At 38.8% G+C, this 17,649-nt stretch overlaps 1 protein-coding gene across 4 annotated transcripts in view; it reads right to left on the bottom strand.

The window, feature by feature from the left end:
• UBE4B (ubiquitination factor E4B) overlaps nt 1–17,649 on the bottom strand; it is a 158,407-nt gene that overhangs the window by 42,748 nt on the left and 98,010 nt on the right. For 3 of the 4 annotated variants that reach the window (XM_064281258.1, XM_064281257.1, XM_010593129.3), the window contains exons 7-12: nt 9,326–9,467; nt 8,044–8,144; nt 6,816–6,930; nt 3,268–3,351; nt 678–734; nt 11–127 (exon numbers count right to left, since the gene is read on the bottom strand). In XM_064281258.1, coding sequence (XP_064137328.1) covers nt 11–127; nt 678–734; nt 3,268–3,351; nt 6,816–6,930; nt 8,044–8,144; nt 9,326–9,467 — 616 coding nt within the window. Of the gene's footprint in view, nt 1–10; nt 128–677; nt 735–3,267; nt 3,352–6,815; nt 6,931–8,043; nt 8,145–9,325; nt 9,468–16,942; nt 17,081–17,649 lie in introns of all 4 variants that reach the window. The other variant, XM_064281259.1, reaches the window with a different exon arrangement.

Here is a 17,649-nt window from a genome sequence, read left to right as displayed (position 1 = left end):
CTGTACTTACATCATCTTCTGCAAAGACAGAGAAGCTAAAGAAAGCTCCCAAATAAGACAGTCTCTGCAGCTCCCGCCCTGAGCCAGGACTTAAGGATTTAGGCAACCACAACGGCAAAGAAGCAACCTATGCAAAAAATGAAAAAGGCAAATAGAGTTGCTAAAAAGGCAAGAGAGGTAAAAATTTAGTGAACTGAGTTCTTAACAGCAATCTGTTCAGCCGGTTCTTAAACGCCAGCCCAATGGCTAATGTTTACTTGAAAACACAAGGCACATAAATGTATTACAATGCCTGCTGGTATTTCCTCACCTCAGAGGAAAATCTAACTCTATATTTTTACAAAGTATTAAAACAAAAATTTTATGTTTCTAAATATTCTTTGATGAAGTTCAAACAAGTATTTTCATACTACCAAAGAACTCAAGCAAATTTTCCCCATAGAACTTGTTATTCTAATTGTACACATCTTATAAAAAAAAAAAATCACAAAAGAAAAATAAACACATTCATTCCAAGAAACAGGGTATGCCACAACAATTTAACAGACGTACTATCTACAGCTAAAGGAAAATTTAAAATGTCCTTTCAAGAGAAGTTATTTGGATAATGTTACCTAAGGAACACCTTCTGAGTTACCACATGCTCACTGAAAATATGCAAGCCTAAAGCCCCTTACCAAATTGCACACAGGATGTGTCTTCCCAAACTTGGTTTCACAGAGCTCACCTAATGCCTAGAAATCAAATCAGAAAGAGCCATTTAAAGGTATTGCATCTTAAATTGCCTGGCATGTGTAACATCAAGGAATAGTTTTAAATGCTGCTATAAGTACACATGCATTCCCTCCAATACGGTAACAGCTTTACTACCTTCTCTGATTAATAAACTAATTAACATGCATGGTAAAAAAAACTTCAGAAAAATCAGGGTACAAAATAAAAATCACTCAAACTTTACTCCCATAGATAATGTCTACTGATATTTTGGTTAACAGCTTTCCAGACATCTGTTTGTGCATATCCACACAGAGATAAATGTATATATTTTTACCAAAAAAAATGTTTTTTTCACTTAACATCTTCCCATATCAAAGAAGAGATTTGCTTCATATATTTCAGATGGCTAGTGCTACCAGTGTTAAACATGACTGTAAACAATTACAATTTATAAGCTGTCAAATTCAGAACACATTTAAAATACCTTGGTTTTAAACACAAGAAGATATTCTGGTATTTTTTAGAAATCCAGCATTCTCCTTTGGAGCCCCAAACATTCTCATATTAGACCATCATGAAAAATAGTTCTTAGGGACATAAACACAATTTAACTCTTGACTTGGCCATGGTGATACAATCAAACACGACACTTCGACAGTGAATTGGTAAATGTGGACAGATACATAAAAGTTGCTAACCCAGCTTTGGGTTGATGCATTTAGGCCCTGGCATATCTCTGAGGAGTCCCTAAAGCTCAGAAAGCTTCTGCTGAGAAGTAAAAGTCGTCAGTGCCTAGTGCAAAGGTTCCTAAACTTTGAGGCATTAGGATCATCTAGGAAGCCTTTAAAAATCACAGTGCCAGGCCACTCCCACCCCAGCCCCCTACCTTCACCCCAAGAATTAAATCATAATGTCCAGGGGGTGGGAGCCAGAAATCAGTATTATTTAAAGATCCTTGGGTGACTCCAACATATGGCAAAGCTGGGATCCACTATTTTATCCAATTTCAGCTTCAGCCTTCTTCCTCTTCCTGTCTCTCAGTATTGTACTCTCCCTCTCTCACCACACTCTTATTATTGTACAAGAATCAATAATGGTACAAAATAAAACTATTGTCTACCACAACGGAGGCCTTTGTCTTTTGACCAAGAAGGGCATTTTGGTGATATCTGTCGCTAAAAGCTACTCATTGAGACATCGAGCTTATTTAATTTAAACCACAACCAAAAAGCCAGCCATTCCATGCATGGATAATTACAAAATAAAGTGGTAATTAGTGTCCATTAAAATATTTCATCACCGAAATCAAATACTCACATTATCCCACTTCCTTTTCTCTGCCACAGACACTGAATTAGGATTAAGAGAATTTTACTGGGAACCTCAAGAACATGCACAATGGAAAGAGCCTGGGCACAAATCCATTCAAGATTATCTTTTAAAGTAAGAATTCCCATTCCACTGTTTAATTTCCCAGCACAGTCTTTAACTTGTAGCCTTTTCATGTTATTGGCTTTCGTATTTTTTAAACAGGTAAATGTAGCCTTTGGGTGCACCTCTGTTTTACGTTTATTGCAGTGTAATTATCTGAATGTTCCACTGTGGTCTGAGCTCTGCGGTAGATTATGAGCAGGCTGAGGAGAGGGGTCTTGTCTCCTTAGTCCCTGTGTTCCCAGTGCCTGGCACATGACAGAGCCTCAGTAAGTACTTTAAAGAGCAAACAGGATAAATTCAGTAGGATGAGTAAAAAAAAACAAATGCAGCAAAATATATCGATTTAACCGAGGCCTCAATTTACACAAGGCTGTAGAAACACACAGGAAGTTAATTTCGTATTATGATATTTCTTCCTTGATACTGCTAGTATGAAACGTATTCAGTAATACTTGACGTAAATTCAGGGAAGAGAAGAGCATCTTATTTTCGTTCTGGTTCCAGTATTTTCATGACAGTCAAGTCCCACTGCGCGAACTTAGCTGAAAGTTCTGTCCACAATTTACACTTGTTCTAAGCGCTCTACTTAAAGAGCAAAGTAGATCTGTGTTTTCCAGGTAAAGCCTGAAGATGAGGTGCATGGCCTTGGGAAATTGGGAAGATGAACAAGAGCTACTCTGAGATTTTCTGTAGACAGCCACTCCATAAAAATAAAATTGTATTGCTTTCCTTATTATAACTGTGCCTTTTTATTTGCATTTGTAATTTTTTTTTTAAATAAAAAATTTTCATTCCAAATATGGTATGCTCATGACTAGGAGAATTAGAAGTATACCACCAATAATGATCTTTCTCATAAGCTAGCCAGCATGGTGAAGTACATGTCAGTAACCGCATCACTACTCCTGTCTAGGACTAGGTAGGCGGGATATGTACCGGGCTGCTAACTGTCTTCACTGATGCACCTCACTGCACAGCCAACGCTCTGCATGGCCAACACAAAGATTTCATGTTTTAAATTTGAAAACAAGGTGGATCATGGACCTGAAAGAAAAGTGTATGTTAATCTGCAAGAAAAACATCTATTAAATGGGTTAAAAAAATGCAAGGTTTTACCATGAGGGGGTATTTAAAGTAGTCACTATCGAGGGAGCACTCTTTGACAGCAAGCGCCAGGCCTTGTAAAATGGGGATAAAGATCTATAAGAAAAACAAAAAATCAAAATTTAACTGTAAGAAATTTCAAACCTAAGAAGCATGTCAAATGAAGTGCTGACTCTGAATGTTCAGTCATGCCTACTACTTTCCCAAAGAAACGCTCTTCTGCATATAAAGGAGTCTAGAACCCAGCTGAAGGAGTCCTGGCGGCACAATGTTACTCAGCTGCTAACCGAAAGGCTGGAGGTTTGAACCCACCCACTGGCTCCATGGGAGAAAAGACCTGGCGACCTGCTCCCGTAAAGATTACAGCCCCCAAAACCCCATGGGGCTGTACTACTGTCACACTGGGTCACTGTGAGTGGAAAATTGACTCAACAGTATGTAACAACAACAACAGAATCCAGTCATATAGCATGGAGATGCCCTTTGACAAGATCAACTGTAAAATAATGCAGTGGAATTCTCTAGAAGTCAAAGGATTTTGTTGAACCCTAGTATCCTGAGAAAACCGTCCTTAGGCAAGATTCGCAGTTAACTCAACTGAAACTCACAAATTTGGAGCCTACTGAAAGGCCCTTCAGGGATTTCACTTGGTTTCATCAACTACGTATGTTTCAAGCAACTAATACATTTTTGATTGTCAAGCACCTATAAACCAAAACCCAAACCAAACCCACTGCCGTCAAGTTGATTCTGACTCATAGCAACCCTACAGGACAGGGTAGAACTGCCCTACAGGGTTTCCAAGGAACAGCTGGTGGATACGAACTGCTGACCTTGGCTCAGCAGCTGAGCTCTTAACCACTGTGCCACCAGGGCTCCAAGCACCTATAATCTGTAAAGAAACTAGGCTAAATGTTCTAATATTTTCTAAGGCCAATCAATACTAAAAAAAAAAAAAAAATTTTTTAAATCAGTAACTTGTTGTCACCCTCCCATTTCCATACAATTCTTTCCATTTCTCCCTGTTTATTTTGAGGAGAACAAGAAAGACTGGCCAATAGTGAATATTATTCTTGTATTAACCTTAATTAAGCAGACCAAAGAAATAGCAGGTAAATGGAAAAAGAAAAATTCAGTTAGAATGCCTTACGTCCATATTGTAATTAATACAATAACCAGATATTGGAGCTTGAGGGCACTTTAGTTTTAGAGTTTACCACTAGTATTGTGACACATGAACACTACGCAAGATTGGTGCAGCACAGCTCATCCTCAAATTTCCTAATGCACTCGCTGATCAACACATTTAGGCCAGGGAGTTGCTGGTATTCAGGACTAATAACATGGAATAGAAAATGATGTAAACAGCCACTGATAACCTGAAATACAACAAGTTGCAAAAGGATTGTTCTATAAAGCCATCAAAAAATGTGAACAAATCCTTTTCCTGCTCATTTCATCCCACTGTATTGAATATTTGTCATTTAAAAAGCACAGTACAAACAAAGGGGCCTTGGACGACAAGGTGCCTGGGTAATGTCTCAAGATATGGAGGCTCTGGAAGAGATCATTCTAGTTTTACAAGTCTGACAATCAGGGTAGAAATAATGGACTTTCATAAGCTAGCTAAAAATGGAGAGGCAACACTCAGGTGTTGGGGTAGGGAATGCCAAAACTGCAGTTAAGGAATGAAAAAAAAAAAAGGTCCAGAATTACCAAAAGTAAATTTCATAACTGGTCATCCAGAAAAATCTCTAAACATTTTCTTCCGGAACACTATAAAACACCCTAACTCTTTCTAATAGAGTTAGCCTCTTTTGCAAATAGGGTTTAATTTATAATGAACTGACAAAATATTGCCAACTATAATATTTTTCAAATAATCAAATATTATACTATTTACAAGACCTATATATTTTAAATAGTTATTTTCAAATAAGTAACTCTCAGCACTGATAAAATATAAGTATTCACCTCCAATTCTAAATTCTAGTTACTATTAATTTCTGTTTATATGTGGACATCTCTCAAACATTAAAAGAAAGTAGACTGAAATTTCAGTAAAAAGATTCCATAATACCAATTTGCCACACTTTAGCTTTTTTAGACAAAAAGCTAAAAGGCCATTTTTTAGTCTACCAGCTCCATTTTACTCATCTCTCTGTAGATACAACACATAGTAAAACATAATAAAAGACAAAACCAGCATTCAAGACTGAGTGGCAGAAAAGCAGTCAGAACTCTGCAACTAAAAATAAACAGGTCGTTTCCTGACCTCCCTGTGCAAGTTTCTTCACAAGTAAAGCAGGCATAATATACTCCTTTCAGCTGGTAAAAAAACTAGGCTGCTTTCATATAGTTAAAGCTACTCTGGCTTCCTCAAATGATGTGTTTTTTTAATAGAAAAAATATTCTAATTAATGTATATTACACATACAATCTAGTATACCACTTAAACCTTCTAAAATAATCATTCATTTTCCTCACAGTTCACTCATGTTTCTATAAGAGAAGGGCCCATTATGCTGCCCTAATTATTCCTATTAATCGACAAGACCAGTCATCCAAGATAAGCAGTTGGTGAATTTCAGGTATGGAGTACACAAGGCTAATTGGAATTTTCACTCGTAGGTTCTTCTTTTACAGATATTTTGAAGACTACTTCAAACACAATTCCTGAGAATTCAAAGGTCCTAAAATTAATGCAAACAATATCAGGCATAAAAACAGATAAAAGCAACCACACTAATTATTGCTATTGCCTCAGTTATTCTTGCTAATCTCTCTCTCTCACTCACACACACACACAAATGATGACATGGCAAACTGTAAGAAAATTTCATAAAAATCTCTTCATCACGGGAAATAGCTTCTGTAAAGGTTTCTGTGACCAAGTGCCCACTTCCAACACTGAGCTATAAAACAGTAACCCAAACGTAATGCCAAAGTTTCACCCTGGAGGAAACCTTCGAGAGGAAGCAAGCAGCTTTATTATTAAATATCTCATACCTGCATTTTCACTCGACTCGACATGATGAGGCATCAAAACAACATATAAATAGCAAATGGACAAAGGAATTGTGAGATAGGAGGTATCATTCCTAGTTTAGTGGTGAGAAGATAAAAACTGTATATGCTGTGCAGACCGCCTCTGTACAAATTTGATGGTTAATTTATTATTATTATTTTTAATAAACCCATAGAACTAATTTCCACCATGCCTCCACTGGCAAATTCCCATCATGCCTTATGCTATCTCCAGGCATTCCTGTGGAACGGGGCCTTACATTTCTTCTTATCAACTAAAGCACCTTAGCACAGATGCTGCTTAAAATGCTTGATGCTTGACTGATGAGTTGAGATGGGCAAATGATTTGAACATACAGCTATCAATCTGCCTCAAGAAAGAACCTCAGATAGGTCTTCTCTTTGAGCAAGTAACGCATACATGTTCACATTTAGGGATGGAGAAGTTTTCAGTGTATAGTCTTTTTAGAAATCAGCAATGGCCTAGATGCTCTTAGGCTGAAAGCTGCAGTAGCAAACTCACAAAACTGTACCTGCTTGAACACTTCTTCATCCTGGTGCGTTGTTCTCACCAGCTCTTGAATGAAGCCATACGGGAGATTCCTACAGAGCATATACGGCACCAAGAAGGACGGCTGCTGCATGGACCTGTGGACATGTGAAAACCAAGGGCTGTGATGAAATCAACTCGTTACCACGTGACAACAGAAGCCCAAGAAATGTGACGTTAGCAGCAACTGCCCACTCAAGAGTTGGTCTTTAGAACTCCCGAATATTCTGCACAATGATTTTAGGCAAAAGATCATCCCTCTTTTGAGTAGTAATCAATTTCTTTGGCATTTTTAATGAGACACTATATATAGGAAATTTCAAAGAGTCCACCTTTTCCTACATACAGCCTTCAAAAAGGAAGCGTTAAAAAAACAAAGCATTACGTGTTTCTTTTACTTATTTATTTATACCTCATCCAATTTGAAAAAAGACTGGTAAGGACTAAGGACTGTTTAAAATGCTTACCCATTTTAGGGTCAAAACATTTTTTAAGCTTTTGGGATATGCGTATCATTTTCTTTCTTTTTAAAAAGTTTAAAAAGTGTATGGTTAAAATACAGAATATTTTTTAAAAATCCCAGGATGAATAAATTTTGTAACTTTGTCATTTTTCCTTCAGATACTTTGCATAAAAGAAACAAAACATACAAACATCCTTCTTTATTAAACTTGAAACCTTCATGGACTCCCAGAAACAAGCAACAGTGTAGCACTTTGAGTGTTTTCTTAATTATCCATTCCTCCACTACTTATCATTAAATAACAAAAACTGTGCGATACCCAGAAAGTGGTAATCTGCACATTTTATCAAATAGCTTCTCTGATTTCAAGCAGGTGCTCTTAAATGAAATTACTAATTTTCTGCCTTGATGTCTACATATTTCAACAATGTTTTATCTCAACAACGCATGAAAAACTCTTAAAACGTAATTAATTTGAATTCACTTTAATTCATTTTAAAATACGTTTTGCATTACTTTTGGAATTGAAGAGGAAAGAAGTGTTGGAAGCGTTTGACCAGATAATCTGTCAGGTCCCATTCCTTCTCTAAAATACTACAAAAGTGATTATTTTTAATTCCAATACTCTTTTATTACAGGTGAGGAGGTGAGTTATTCTAGGTGTTGCAAAACGGCTGGATAGCTCAATGCCCATTGCTGGAAACAATCCCCTCTCTGCTAACGCCAAGCATCTAATGGTTCTTCATACCTTGGTTGTGTTAGGGAACCTTGTAGTACTAATGCAGTATGGGAAATGCACTGTGAGCGGATGTTGCTCAGAAGCTGGCTGACAGCTGGCTGGCTGCACATCTGAAAAAGACAGCTGGGGGTTAGGACTACAGGAAACAAAGGAATCCCAAATTGTTGAAAACTGACAACCATCAGAACAAATGGATTTCTAGAAAAAGGCATGCTTTTTTCCTCTTCCCTCATTACAAATGAAAAGACTGGAGTAACCTTCACCCAAGTATGCTGCCTCCACTGAAATACACAGTCAGAGAAGGAAGCAGCAGAAGTTTGAGGGGGCCACTCAGGAACCTCAGAGATGTGGTCGTCATTCTCTTTGCTTCTGCCAGGGTTCACTACAAGAAACCCACAGAGGCCTTTCACAGGTGGCCAACTGGAATAATTTCTAATGTAAAACTAGAACCAGAAAATGAAATAGGAATATAAGGAAAAAGTAATGAAGAAAGTTGGCATGAAATAGTGAAAAAAGTACAACTTCCTGGGTTTAATCCCAGCTTTGGAATGTATTATTTGTGTTATCCTGGACAAATTACTTAATCTCTCGGGGGTTCATCCTCTTATTCATACAATGGAAAAGCTAATGCCTACCTTACCCTGAGTTAGGCTGGGCTGGCTGAGTGACTGTGAGAATTTCAGTTCGTGTAGACCTCATACAGAACTTGCCATTCTATAAGTGCTCCACAAATGTTGGTTATTATTATAATGATTATAACAGGCTATTAGATATGATGGAAACCCTGGTGGCGTAGTGGTTAAGAGCTATGGCTGCTAACCAAAAGGGCAGCAGTTCGAATCTACCAGGTGCTCTTGGAAGCTCTATGGGGCAGTTCTCCTCTGTCCTATAGGGTTGCTATGTGTCAAAATCGACTCAACAGCAACGGGCTTGGTTTTTTTTGTTGTTTTTTTTTTTAATTGGATATGATCAGGGCCATGTAAGCTGCTCATGGCACCTAGCTACAGTACTTTGGTTAAGAGAGAAGACTCTGAAGCTAACCCATGTGGGTTCACATATTGGCACTGCCGCTTCTTCCCTCCACTAGGATGTGAGTCCACCAGGACAGGGATCTTTGTCTGTTTTGACCACTGATACACCCAAGCTCCTAGTACAGTGCCTGGTACATAGTTGATGGGGAATAACTATTTATTGATTAAATAAATGACAGAATACTCTTTAGGTTTTGGGGCAAAAAGATTAGTTATCAAACAAATAGCTTTTAAAAAAAAATGAATCTATTACATATTACCTTTGGTGCTTTTTTTTCCTCTATTCCAATTCGGTCAAAGCACTCGATGAGGTAGTTCAGCATATCTGTCTCCTTGCAAGTTTCAATGGTGAAATGGTCACTGTAGGAATCCCAAGTACTCGCCCCGCCAGAGGCTCCCAAACTTTGGAAGGAAAAGATGAGAAGGAAAAAAAAATTAATGATTCTTATCTCTTCTTGATTATTTCTTTTTGACAAGAGTTTGCATTTCTGCAGCAGAAAGCCTGTTAGGTCCCTGCGCCCACAATCAAGCACAAACACCCATGCAGCCAAGATTGGAGCTGATAGCTTATTTTGTTCCAAGTGCGACAACATTACTTTTTGGTAGACATTTTATGGACTTAAAAAGAAAATATAACCAGAAACCCAACGACATATCGTACTGGGAATGGTGACTTATATACAAACCCAGAAAGACTAAGAACTGCTACCAAGTGTGAAGCATATGAACGGCTATCACAGGCCTTAATCAAAACTGACCCCGGTCACTCAGGCAGACCTGTAGATTAAAGCCAACTAGGCTACTGCTATAGTCAAACTCTTTAGGAATGAAGTTATAAGGTACTAACAAAATATCTCTTTATCCTAATGATGTCTAGCGTAGATCTCAAAAGCCTTTATCCAGGCAAACAATTTCTTCCATATATATTCATCACAATAAAATTTTAAAAAGCTTTGATCTAGCATTTGTCAATAAGACCAGAGCTTAGAAAAACTGTGCAGTTAGAGACATGAAAATATTTGCTATCAACACAAAAATTTTTAAAACCTTTAGCAAAAAGGGCAACATAGTACAATCCAAACAAAAGAAACATCTTAGACTAGGAGTATCTAGACTTCTATTCTAGTCTATTGCTCACTTGCTACATGAACCCAGAACACCTTTATCTCATCTTGGGTGAGGCTTAAACGAAACAATTCGGAAGTGATTTGTAAGATAGAAGCACAATGTAAGGCATTGTTATTATTAGCTATAATTATTATCTGAGACAAAGACCAAACAATCATAAGGGTTAGATGTAAGGAAATTAAACAAAATTAAGATCAATTGTCATAAGTCACATACCAAATATGACATTAACTCACAAAATGATTTGATATACACAAAAGATATGAGGAGATTAATCATGGCACAGGAGGAGGCAAGGAATTTTGAAGCGAAGAGGAAATGAGAAAATACCAACTGAGCAAAAAAAAAATTTACGGATCAAAGATGACAAAGGATGAGAAGACTATCAGGAACTTCAGAGACACATCCCTGCGTCAACCTGGGGGGCAGACAGTGAAAGGCAAGGAACTAAAAGGACCAAAAGGAATGGAGATATTAACAACGTTATACGGATAGTAGGCATAGAACACGAGTTTAGGAATGTATACAAAACTGAGCTTGGAATTTGAGGAAAATATACATAATTGACCTAGGAATGAGGCTATGATGTTAAAAGTATTTCAGTAAGGAGGATAAAAGGATGCCAGTTTTAAAGTGACAGCTTTCAGCCCAGTCTAGTAGATTTGAATTCCTACAATCTAGTATATTTTTTATATAGGCCTGGGGTCCCTGGGTGGTGCAAATGGTTAAGTACTCTGCTGTTAACTGAAAGGTTGGTGATTTGTACCCACTCAGAGATGCCTCAGAAGAAAGGCCTGGCAATCGGTTTCCGTAAGGATTACAGCCAAGAAAACCCTATGGAGCAGTTCTAATCTGTAATGCGTGGGCCACCGCGAGTCAGAATCAATTTGATGGCAGTGGGTTTTTAGTATACAGGTCTCATAAGAGGGAAGGAGGGGACTGAGGTACACTCCAAGGTACAAGGCAGCCAACCAACTGACTGAGCAGGTAACTGAGCCACCCACAAAACTCCCTGGCAGAGGCCTTAATAAAGGTGATGAGACAAGTGAAGAACCCTCAAAAACAAAAACGACCAATTCTTGCACTTTTATAACAACTTTTTTTGGTAAACTTAATCAATCACAGGATGGTATCTATTCACTGGCATGAAACAGAAAGGTATGTACTATAATATAGAACAAGAAAAAAAATCTAGAAATATGAAACAGAAAAGCCAACTAACAAATGTAAGTGGGGTGAATCCCCAAAAGCAGAAAGTGGGGAAAAGAGACATTTGTCTGTCTTTACCTGCAGCAATTAGTTACTTCAAACTCTCTGCTATATACCCTCCCTCGTTCTTTCTGATGCTTAGCGACTTAGAGACCACATTCACTGCAGGTCTCTAAGATAAACTCTGCTAATACTAGGCTGCACCTATACACAATTAATGGCAATTTTCCTTTGAGCACCTCTCTCAGATGACAATGAAAATAGATTTTCCTTATGTTTAAAACGAAAATTTTAAACTCTGTTTCCTCAATACTAAACCATGCATTTCTCACATTTCATTTTTCCATTTCTGAAATGAAAATCTTCTTAAGTCTGGTGTTGACAGGTCCTTGCCAGTGGCATGGAATCCGTCTGATGTGTGTGAATGTTTGTGTGAACAGAGCAGGCCTGGATGGCGTCAACCCATGTAACTGCCACTGAAATTAGGGTCCACTCTGAGCAGCACATTCTATTTAATTTTACTTTAAATTTGAACCCTTGCTGTCACTTGCAATGTATTCACAAATACTTCACTAAGACGTGAACAGTGACAATGTATGCAGAAGACTGCTTGTCTCACACCAGCCAATACAATGAGAGGCACCCAGAATACGGAATTTTCAAAGCTAAAAGAGGTTGGTATATTTTGGTGAGCATCGCCCAGGCACCAAGTACCACTTCCAGCTGACTTCAAGAAGAGAGGAAAAAAAAATAAAAGTTTTACCAAACAGGTAATAGGAAACATAGAGTAAACCCCAGCATTCTTCAATATGTTTCACAACCAGAAACAACCAGCTCAATCCTGAAGAGGCTAAAGTGGAGCAGGATCACAAGTACTAAGAGTGGCCAGTCTCCCCAAAGTTACATATAAAGTCAATGCTTGAGACTGATTTACAAGGACCTTTAGATCTGAGGTGAAAGGGTTGGACTCAGAATTTTGAATATGATACTGAAAAAGGAGGTGGCTTATTTAATTACATGCATAAATTTATGATACTATCAATACAGGTTTTAAATGTTTAAAGTAATATTTCATATTTTTCCTCAAAAAAAAAAAAAACATATAAAATTGATGATACTTTTACAACTGGGGCATCCTAAAATCTTGGAAATAAGAGCAACCAAAAAAATTATACCTCTTTCTGGGAGAATGTGTGAACTGTTTTTTTGATAACTACATCAGCAGTCCAATTTTATGGATGTAATTATTTCACATAGGAGAAACACAGCTGAATCCTTCTGGAAACACAATGAAAAAATTCCCGGGGATTTACACATGTAGCAAATTGAATCCCATTTTCAATGCACCAAGGAAACTTGCTTCTTAAGGATAGTCCATTGCGATTTCTTTGAAAGTGTAAATAATCACCCTGACATTTACTAACTCTGTGAATTAGGTATTTTGTATTTCTTCAATGCAAAGGACAGTCAGAGTTGTGGAGGTTTAAGCAATGTAAATCCATTTGCTAAATACGTATAGCGTGCCTCCTTTGTTCCAATTACTGCACTGAATCAAACCGATGAAGATCTCGCTCTTACGGCAATTCTATTCTACAGGGGAAGACAGTCAAAAACAAATCAACAAACAAGTGCTACCAAAAAAAAAACCAAAAGCAAGTACAGGTGACAGAGAGGGAAGGTAGGTGTGTATACATGTCTGTGTCTCTAAGTGTTTTATACAATAGGGTTAGGGGAAAAACTCTCTGAGCAGATGGTATTTGCATGTGTACCTGAAAGAAGTCAGGGAGCTGGCCATGCAGCCATCTGGGGCAAGAGGGGTACAGAGAGGGAACAAGTGCAAAGACCTAAAGCAGGAAGGAATATGCTAGGTGAGGTCAAGAACAGGAGGAGTCTAGGGTCTGAGCTAGGGTATGTAGGATGGAGATGAGGTTGGACAGGAGCAGTGTGTGTGTGCGTGTGTGCATGTGCGAGCATGCGTTTGCACGAGATGCAGGGTCTTCGTGAGGGGCTTTGGATTTTACTCTGTGTGAGAAGGGAAATAACTGGAGGGTTTTGGGTATAGACATGATGGGAAGATTCCCTTTCAACCATTTCCATGCTTCCTCCTAAACTAGTGATGACCAGCACAGCAGAAACAGGGTGAACACCAAAGTTCCTCACTGTCACTAATTGTCCCTTTCTCAATTCACACAGGCTCGTGACATTCAATATCTGACCTCCTTCACTGAAATATCTAAGGCGTTAAAAAAAAAAAATCCCCAAACTTATTTCTAATCATCAATTTTCTAGGAAAGGATTAGAAAAAGCTTCCTCAGGATAACTCCTATGGTATATCTTTATTACAAGGTAATTCTCTCATTTTTACTCGTTTCCATTCCACCAAGAAGTAGTTCCTTATAATTCACATAGCTCTTTTCACAGTGGACTGCAAAAATTACAGAAGGAATGTTTTCTCTTTCTTAAAATAATCCTTATCACCATCACTATAAATAACTAATATGTCAATGTTTACCCCAACTACTTTCAGGAAGATTTACATTAATTCCAACACCCTACAAACAGAAGAGGAGATAGATTCAACCCCTGTTGACTCGCTCTTTTTTCTTTAACAATAATCTTCCTAAGCAAGAAAACAAACATACAAACAAATCAAACCTGCTGCCGTCAAGTCGATTCCAACTCATAGCAACCCTACAGGACGGAGCAGAACTCCCCCATAGAGTTTCTAAGGAGCACCTGGTGGATTCGAACTGCTGACCTTTTGGTTAGCAGCCGTAGCTCTTAACCACTACACCACCAGGGGTTTCCTCCCAGGCAAGAAGGTGTTAAAATTGCTTATTTCAGAGTAAACAAAATTCTAGGAAGATCAATTAGAAAAAAGGAAGAAAAATTATTTCTTTGTTGTTCAGCTCAAATTAACAAGGGTTTTTGCTACTTTTTCTTGGTTCTGACGCTTTTTGGATTCAAAGTTCCTCTTTTCGTTTAAGAAGTTACAGGAAGTCCTGAGGTTATGAACTTCCAACTTTCGTACTTGCCCTTTAATGTTATAAATTTGCCCTCACTTTGAGATGACTGAACCAACCCCTACTTGCGACAAATTCTTCATCACAATCACTTTCACTTGCTGCACATGTAGCTTTTAAATCACTGAAAAGGCTTCCGAGCTTTCTCCTGCACTAAAAAAACAAAAACCATACCTACTCCTGTCAAGTCGATTCCGACTTATAGCGACCGTATAGGACAGAGTAGAACTGCCCCACAGAGTTTCCACAGAGCGCCTGGCGGATTCGAGCTGCTGACCTCTTGGTTAGCAGCCGTAGCACTTAACCACTACATCGCCAGGGTTTCCTCTTGCACTAAAGTAAGGCTAAGTAAGAACCGTATGCACCTGTTCTGACTTACCTACAAATTCGGCTTAAAGGCTTAAGGACACAGCTAGGAATGGACCTCTTTTGTAACCCAGGGATTTCCTGAATATGTTATGTATCTTTGCACATACTTTTACATTCTTTTGGATATCTACTCAGAATATATAAATTGCTAGGATCTAGGTAGATCAGATGTCATTATAACAGCCAACAAAAAACATGCCAACTGACTAGAATGGAATTTTGTCATTAAGGAGCAAAATGCTGGTACTTCCTTGCCAAGGAACTGAGTAGATATATAGATCTTTGGTAGTGAAATAACTAGGAAGGAGCAACAACAACAACAACAACAACAACAAAAAACCCAGTTGCTGCTGAGCCGATTTTGACTCATGGCGACCCCATGTGTGTCAGAGTAGAACTGTGCTCCACAGGGTTTTCAAGGATGCGGCCTTTTGGAAGCAGGTCGTCAGGCTTTTCTTCTGAGGTGCTTCTGGGTGAGTTCAAACCACCAGCCTTTTGGTTAGTAGTTGAGTGCATAACGATTTGTGCTACTCAGTGACTCAGTAAGGAAAAAGGACAACACCAAATACCAGTGGGCAAAAATGGGAAAGCCGGAGGCAGCACAGCATGGTGGGGAAGAATGTGAGTTCTGGATTCAGGCCACTTGAGTTCGACTCTAGGCTCTGCCACTTACTAGTCATGTGACTTTGACCTCCTTGTACCCCAGTTTCCTAATAGCAGCTAGCATGGCGTACTCCTGGGAAATAAATGAGATGATGTATGAAAAGTGCTGGCACAGCAGCTGCCACATAATGCTCAGTAAGTATTTGTCGCTATTATTATTACACAATCAGTAAGTTTTATTTCTCAGGTATTGGATCATTTAGATCTGAGGCAAGATTGGGATGCTAGGAAGTCTAGAAACAGAGGAGTTAGTAAAAGCAGCATGCAATCTGAGATAGTTGCAGGGAAAGTAAGAATTAAGTAGGCCAGAGAAGAGAGAGCAATTCTCCCACAGAGAGTTCGCAGTAAAACAGATAACAAAGCACATTTACCATGTATGGAAACTGTTTCCTAATAAGGACACCTGCTGTATTACTATAAACACACAATGGGATGCCATCTACTTGAAAAAGACACTTCTACGTCGGGGCGGTGGGGGGGGGGGGGGGGCGGGGAACTCACTTAAGAAAAAGCTATATAATAGTCAGCCTCACACAAATAACTTTCCTAAATCAATATTCAACCCTTGTATCAACATTCCCCGCCCCCCCATATATACTTGTACAGAGTCTGCCCAACATTGTCAAATTTAATGAAGTGTACCCAACTCCTACTGCAGTCTCTGTTTATAGCCTGGAGTTATTTTTGAACTGTGCTGGGTACAAATACCAACTCAGCCCAAAGGGAACTCCAATTTAAGAGCAAAATTGTAAGACAATGAGTCAGCAGGTTAGAAGAAAGGTGCTATTATATTTCCTGCTCAAAGTCACCTAGAAAACCCAAGTCGTCTTTTTTCACTAGGTTCTCATTCAGCAACATCACGAACTATGTTTTGGCCTCTGCTGCCATTCCAAAGGCTGTCTAAGCAAATGGGGTCTAGCTTCACTGAGGTCAAGGAGGTGTTTGGCTAGATTTAAGGTTAGAAGTAAAAGCAGAATTACAGTTATACCTGCATGTATGAGCCCACATGTTCTTCAGTGGATTGCTCAGACGATGCTTGAGACACACACACAAGTCCTAGCCACTCTGCCATTCTTAAACAGTAGCAACCCATGCAACTGTACTTAAGAACACATGCCTTGCCAAGTACATGTTTCTCATATTTGGGAGCTCATGTGAACACTCTCTTAGTAGATAAACGAAGGGCTCCTCATTCTGGATCTCAGGGTGGATGTACTTAATGATGACAGACCTATTTTGATTATATTTAAGTTTTCCTCACAAACTTAACAGACAGTAATGATAAACATTTTCCTATGTGCCACTTTATCCCATGAGAAGGGCCTAACACTTGAACACATGCAAGCGTCTCGCATCTTGACTTTCTAGCCCTCCTCGTTTGACCCGACCTGTTTGAATTCAAAGCACACCCCTAGTCAGAGCTTCTGAAAGTTAGTTCCTAAGCGCCAACTGCACATGCAGGGTAAGACTCCATTCCTCTGATACCTGGACCCAAACTGGACACAAGAAAAATCATCACCACCACCACCACCTTCATCATCATCACCATCATCTTCATCTTCTTCATCACTACTGTCTCCAGAAAGTGCGAGGAAGAGGAAGGAGAAAGGACTGTCGTACATACTACCACAACAAAAGCAAAAAAGGTAATCAGGGAACAAAGGAAAAATGAGGGGTGGGAGCTTTTGCAACTGCTGTCCTTTTAAATAAACCTTATGGTAAAAACGTTGTCTACTGACATGCAGGGAAAGAATTCAACTAAATTATAGAAACATAAAGGTACATTTAAGAGGGAGGGACACTAGATTAATGGAATTTAGATGCTGCTTCTTTCTAAGAGGCTGACAGTTCACATAAGCAAAATTCAAAATATCGAGGCAGGTGCACTGCCCCAGCCCCAGTCAGCACGGGTAATGGACACCAGGAGCAAATTTACTCTCACAACCCCTAGGTCTGCTACATTGCAACTATGATTGGCAACTGTACAACAAAAGTCAATCCAGAATGGTCTGTGAACCCCAACTCTCAAATACAACATTGACCATATTCTCTGAAACTCATCTGCAAGGAGGCATGACATGTGAACTAGAATTCAAAAACTAATCTATTTTCTTTTTCCCCTCTTCAGGAAGGAGGAAGACTAAAGGGAAGGAAGGGAAGAGTGGAATTCACAATCCAGCAGCCCATACATT

The sequence above is a fragment of the Loxodonta africana genome, chromosome 3 (assembly GCF_030014295.1).
Source record: "Loxodonta africana isolate mLoxAfr1 chromosome 3, mLoxAfr1.hap2, whole genome shotgun sequence".
NCBI lineage: Eukaryota > Metazoa > Chordata > Mammalia > Proboscidea > Elephantidae > Loxodonta > Loxodonta africana.
Note: the sequence above shows the minus strand (reverse complement) of the source record. Positions and strands in the feature narration are given on the sequence as shown.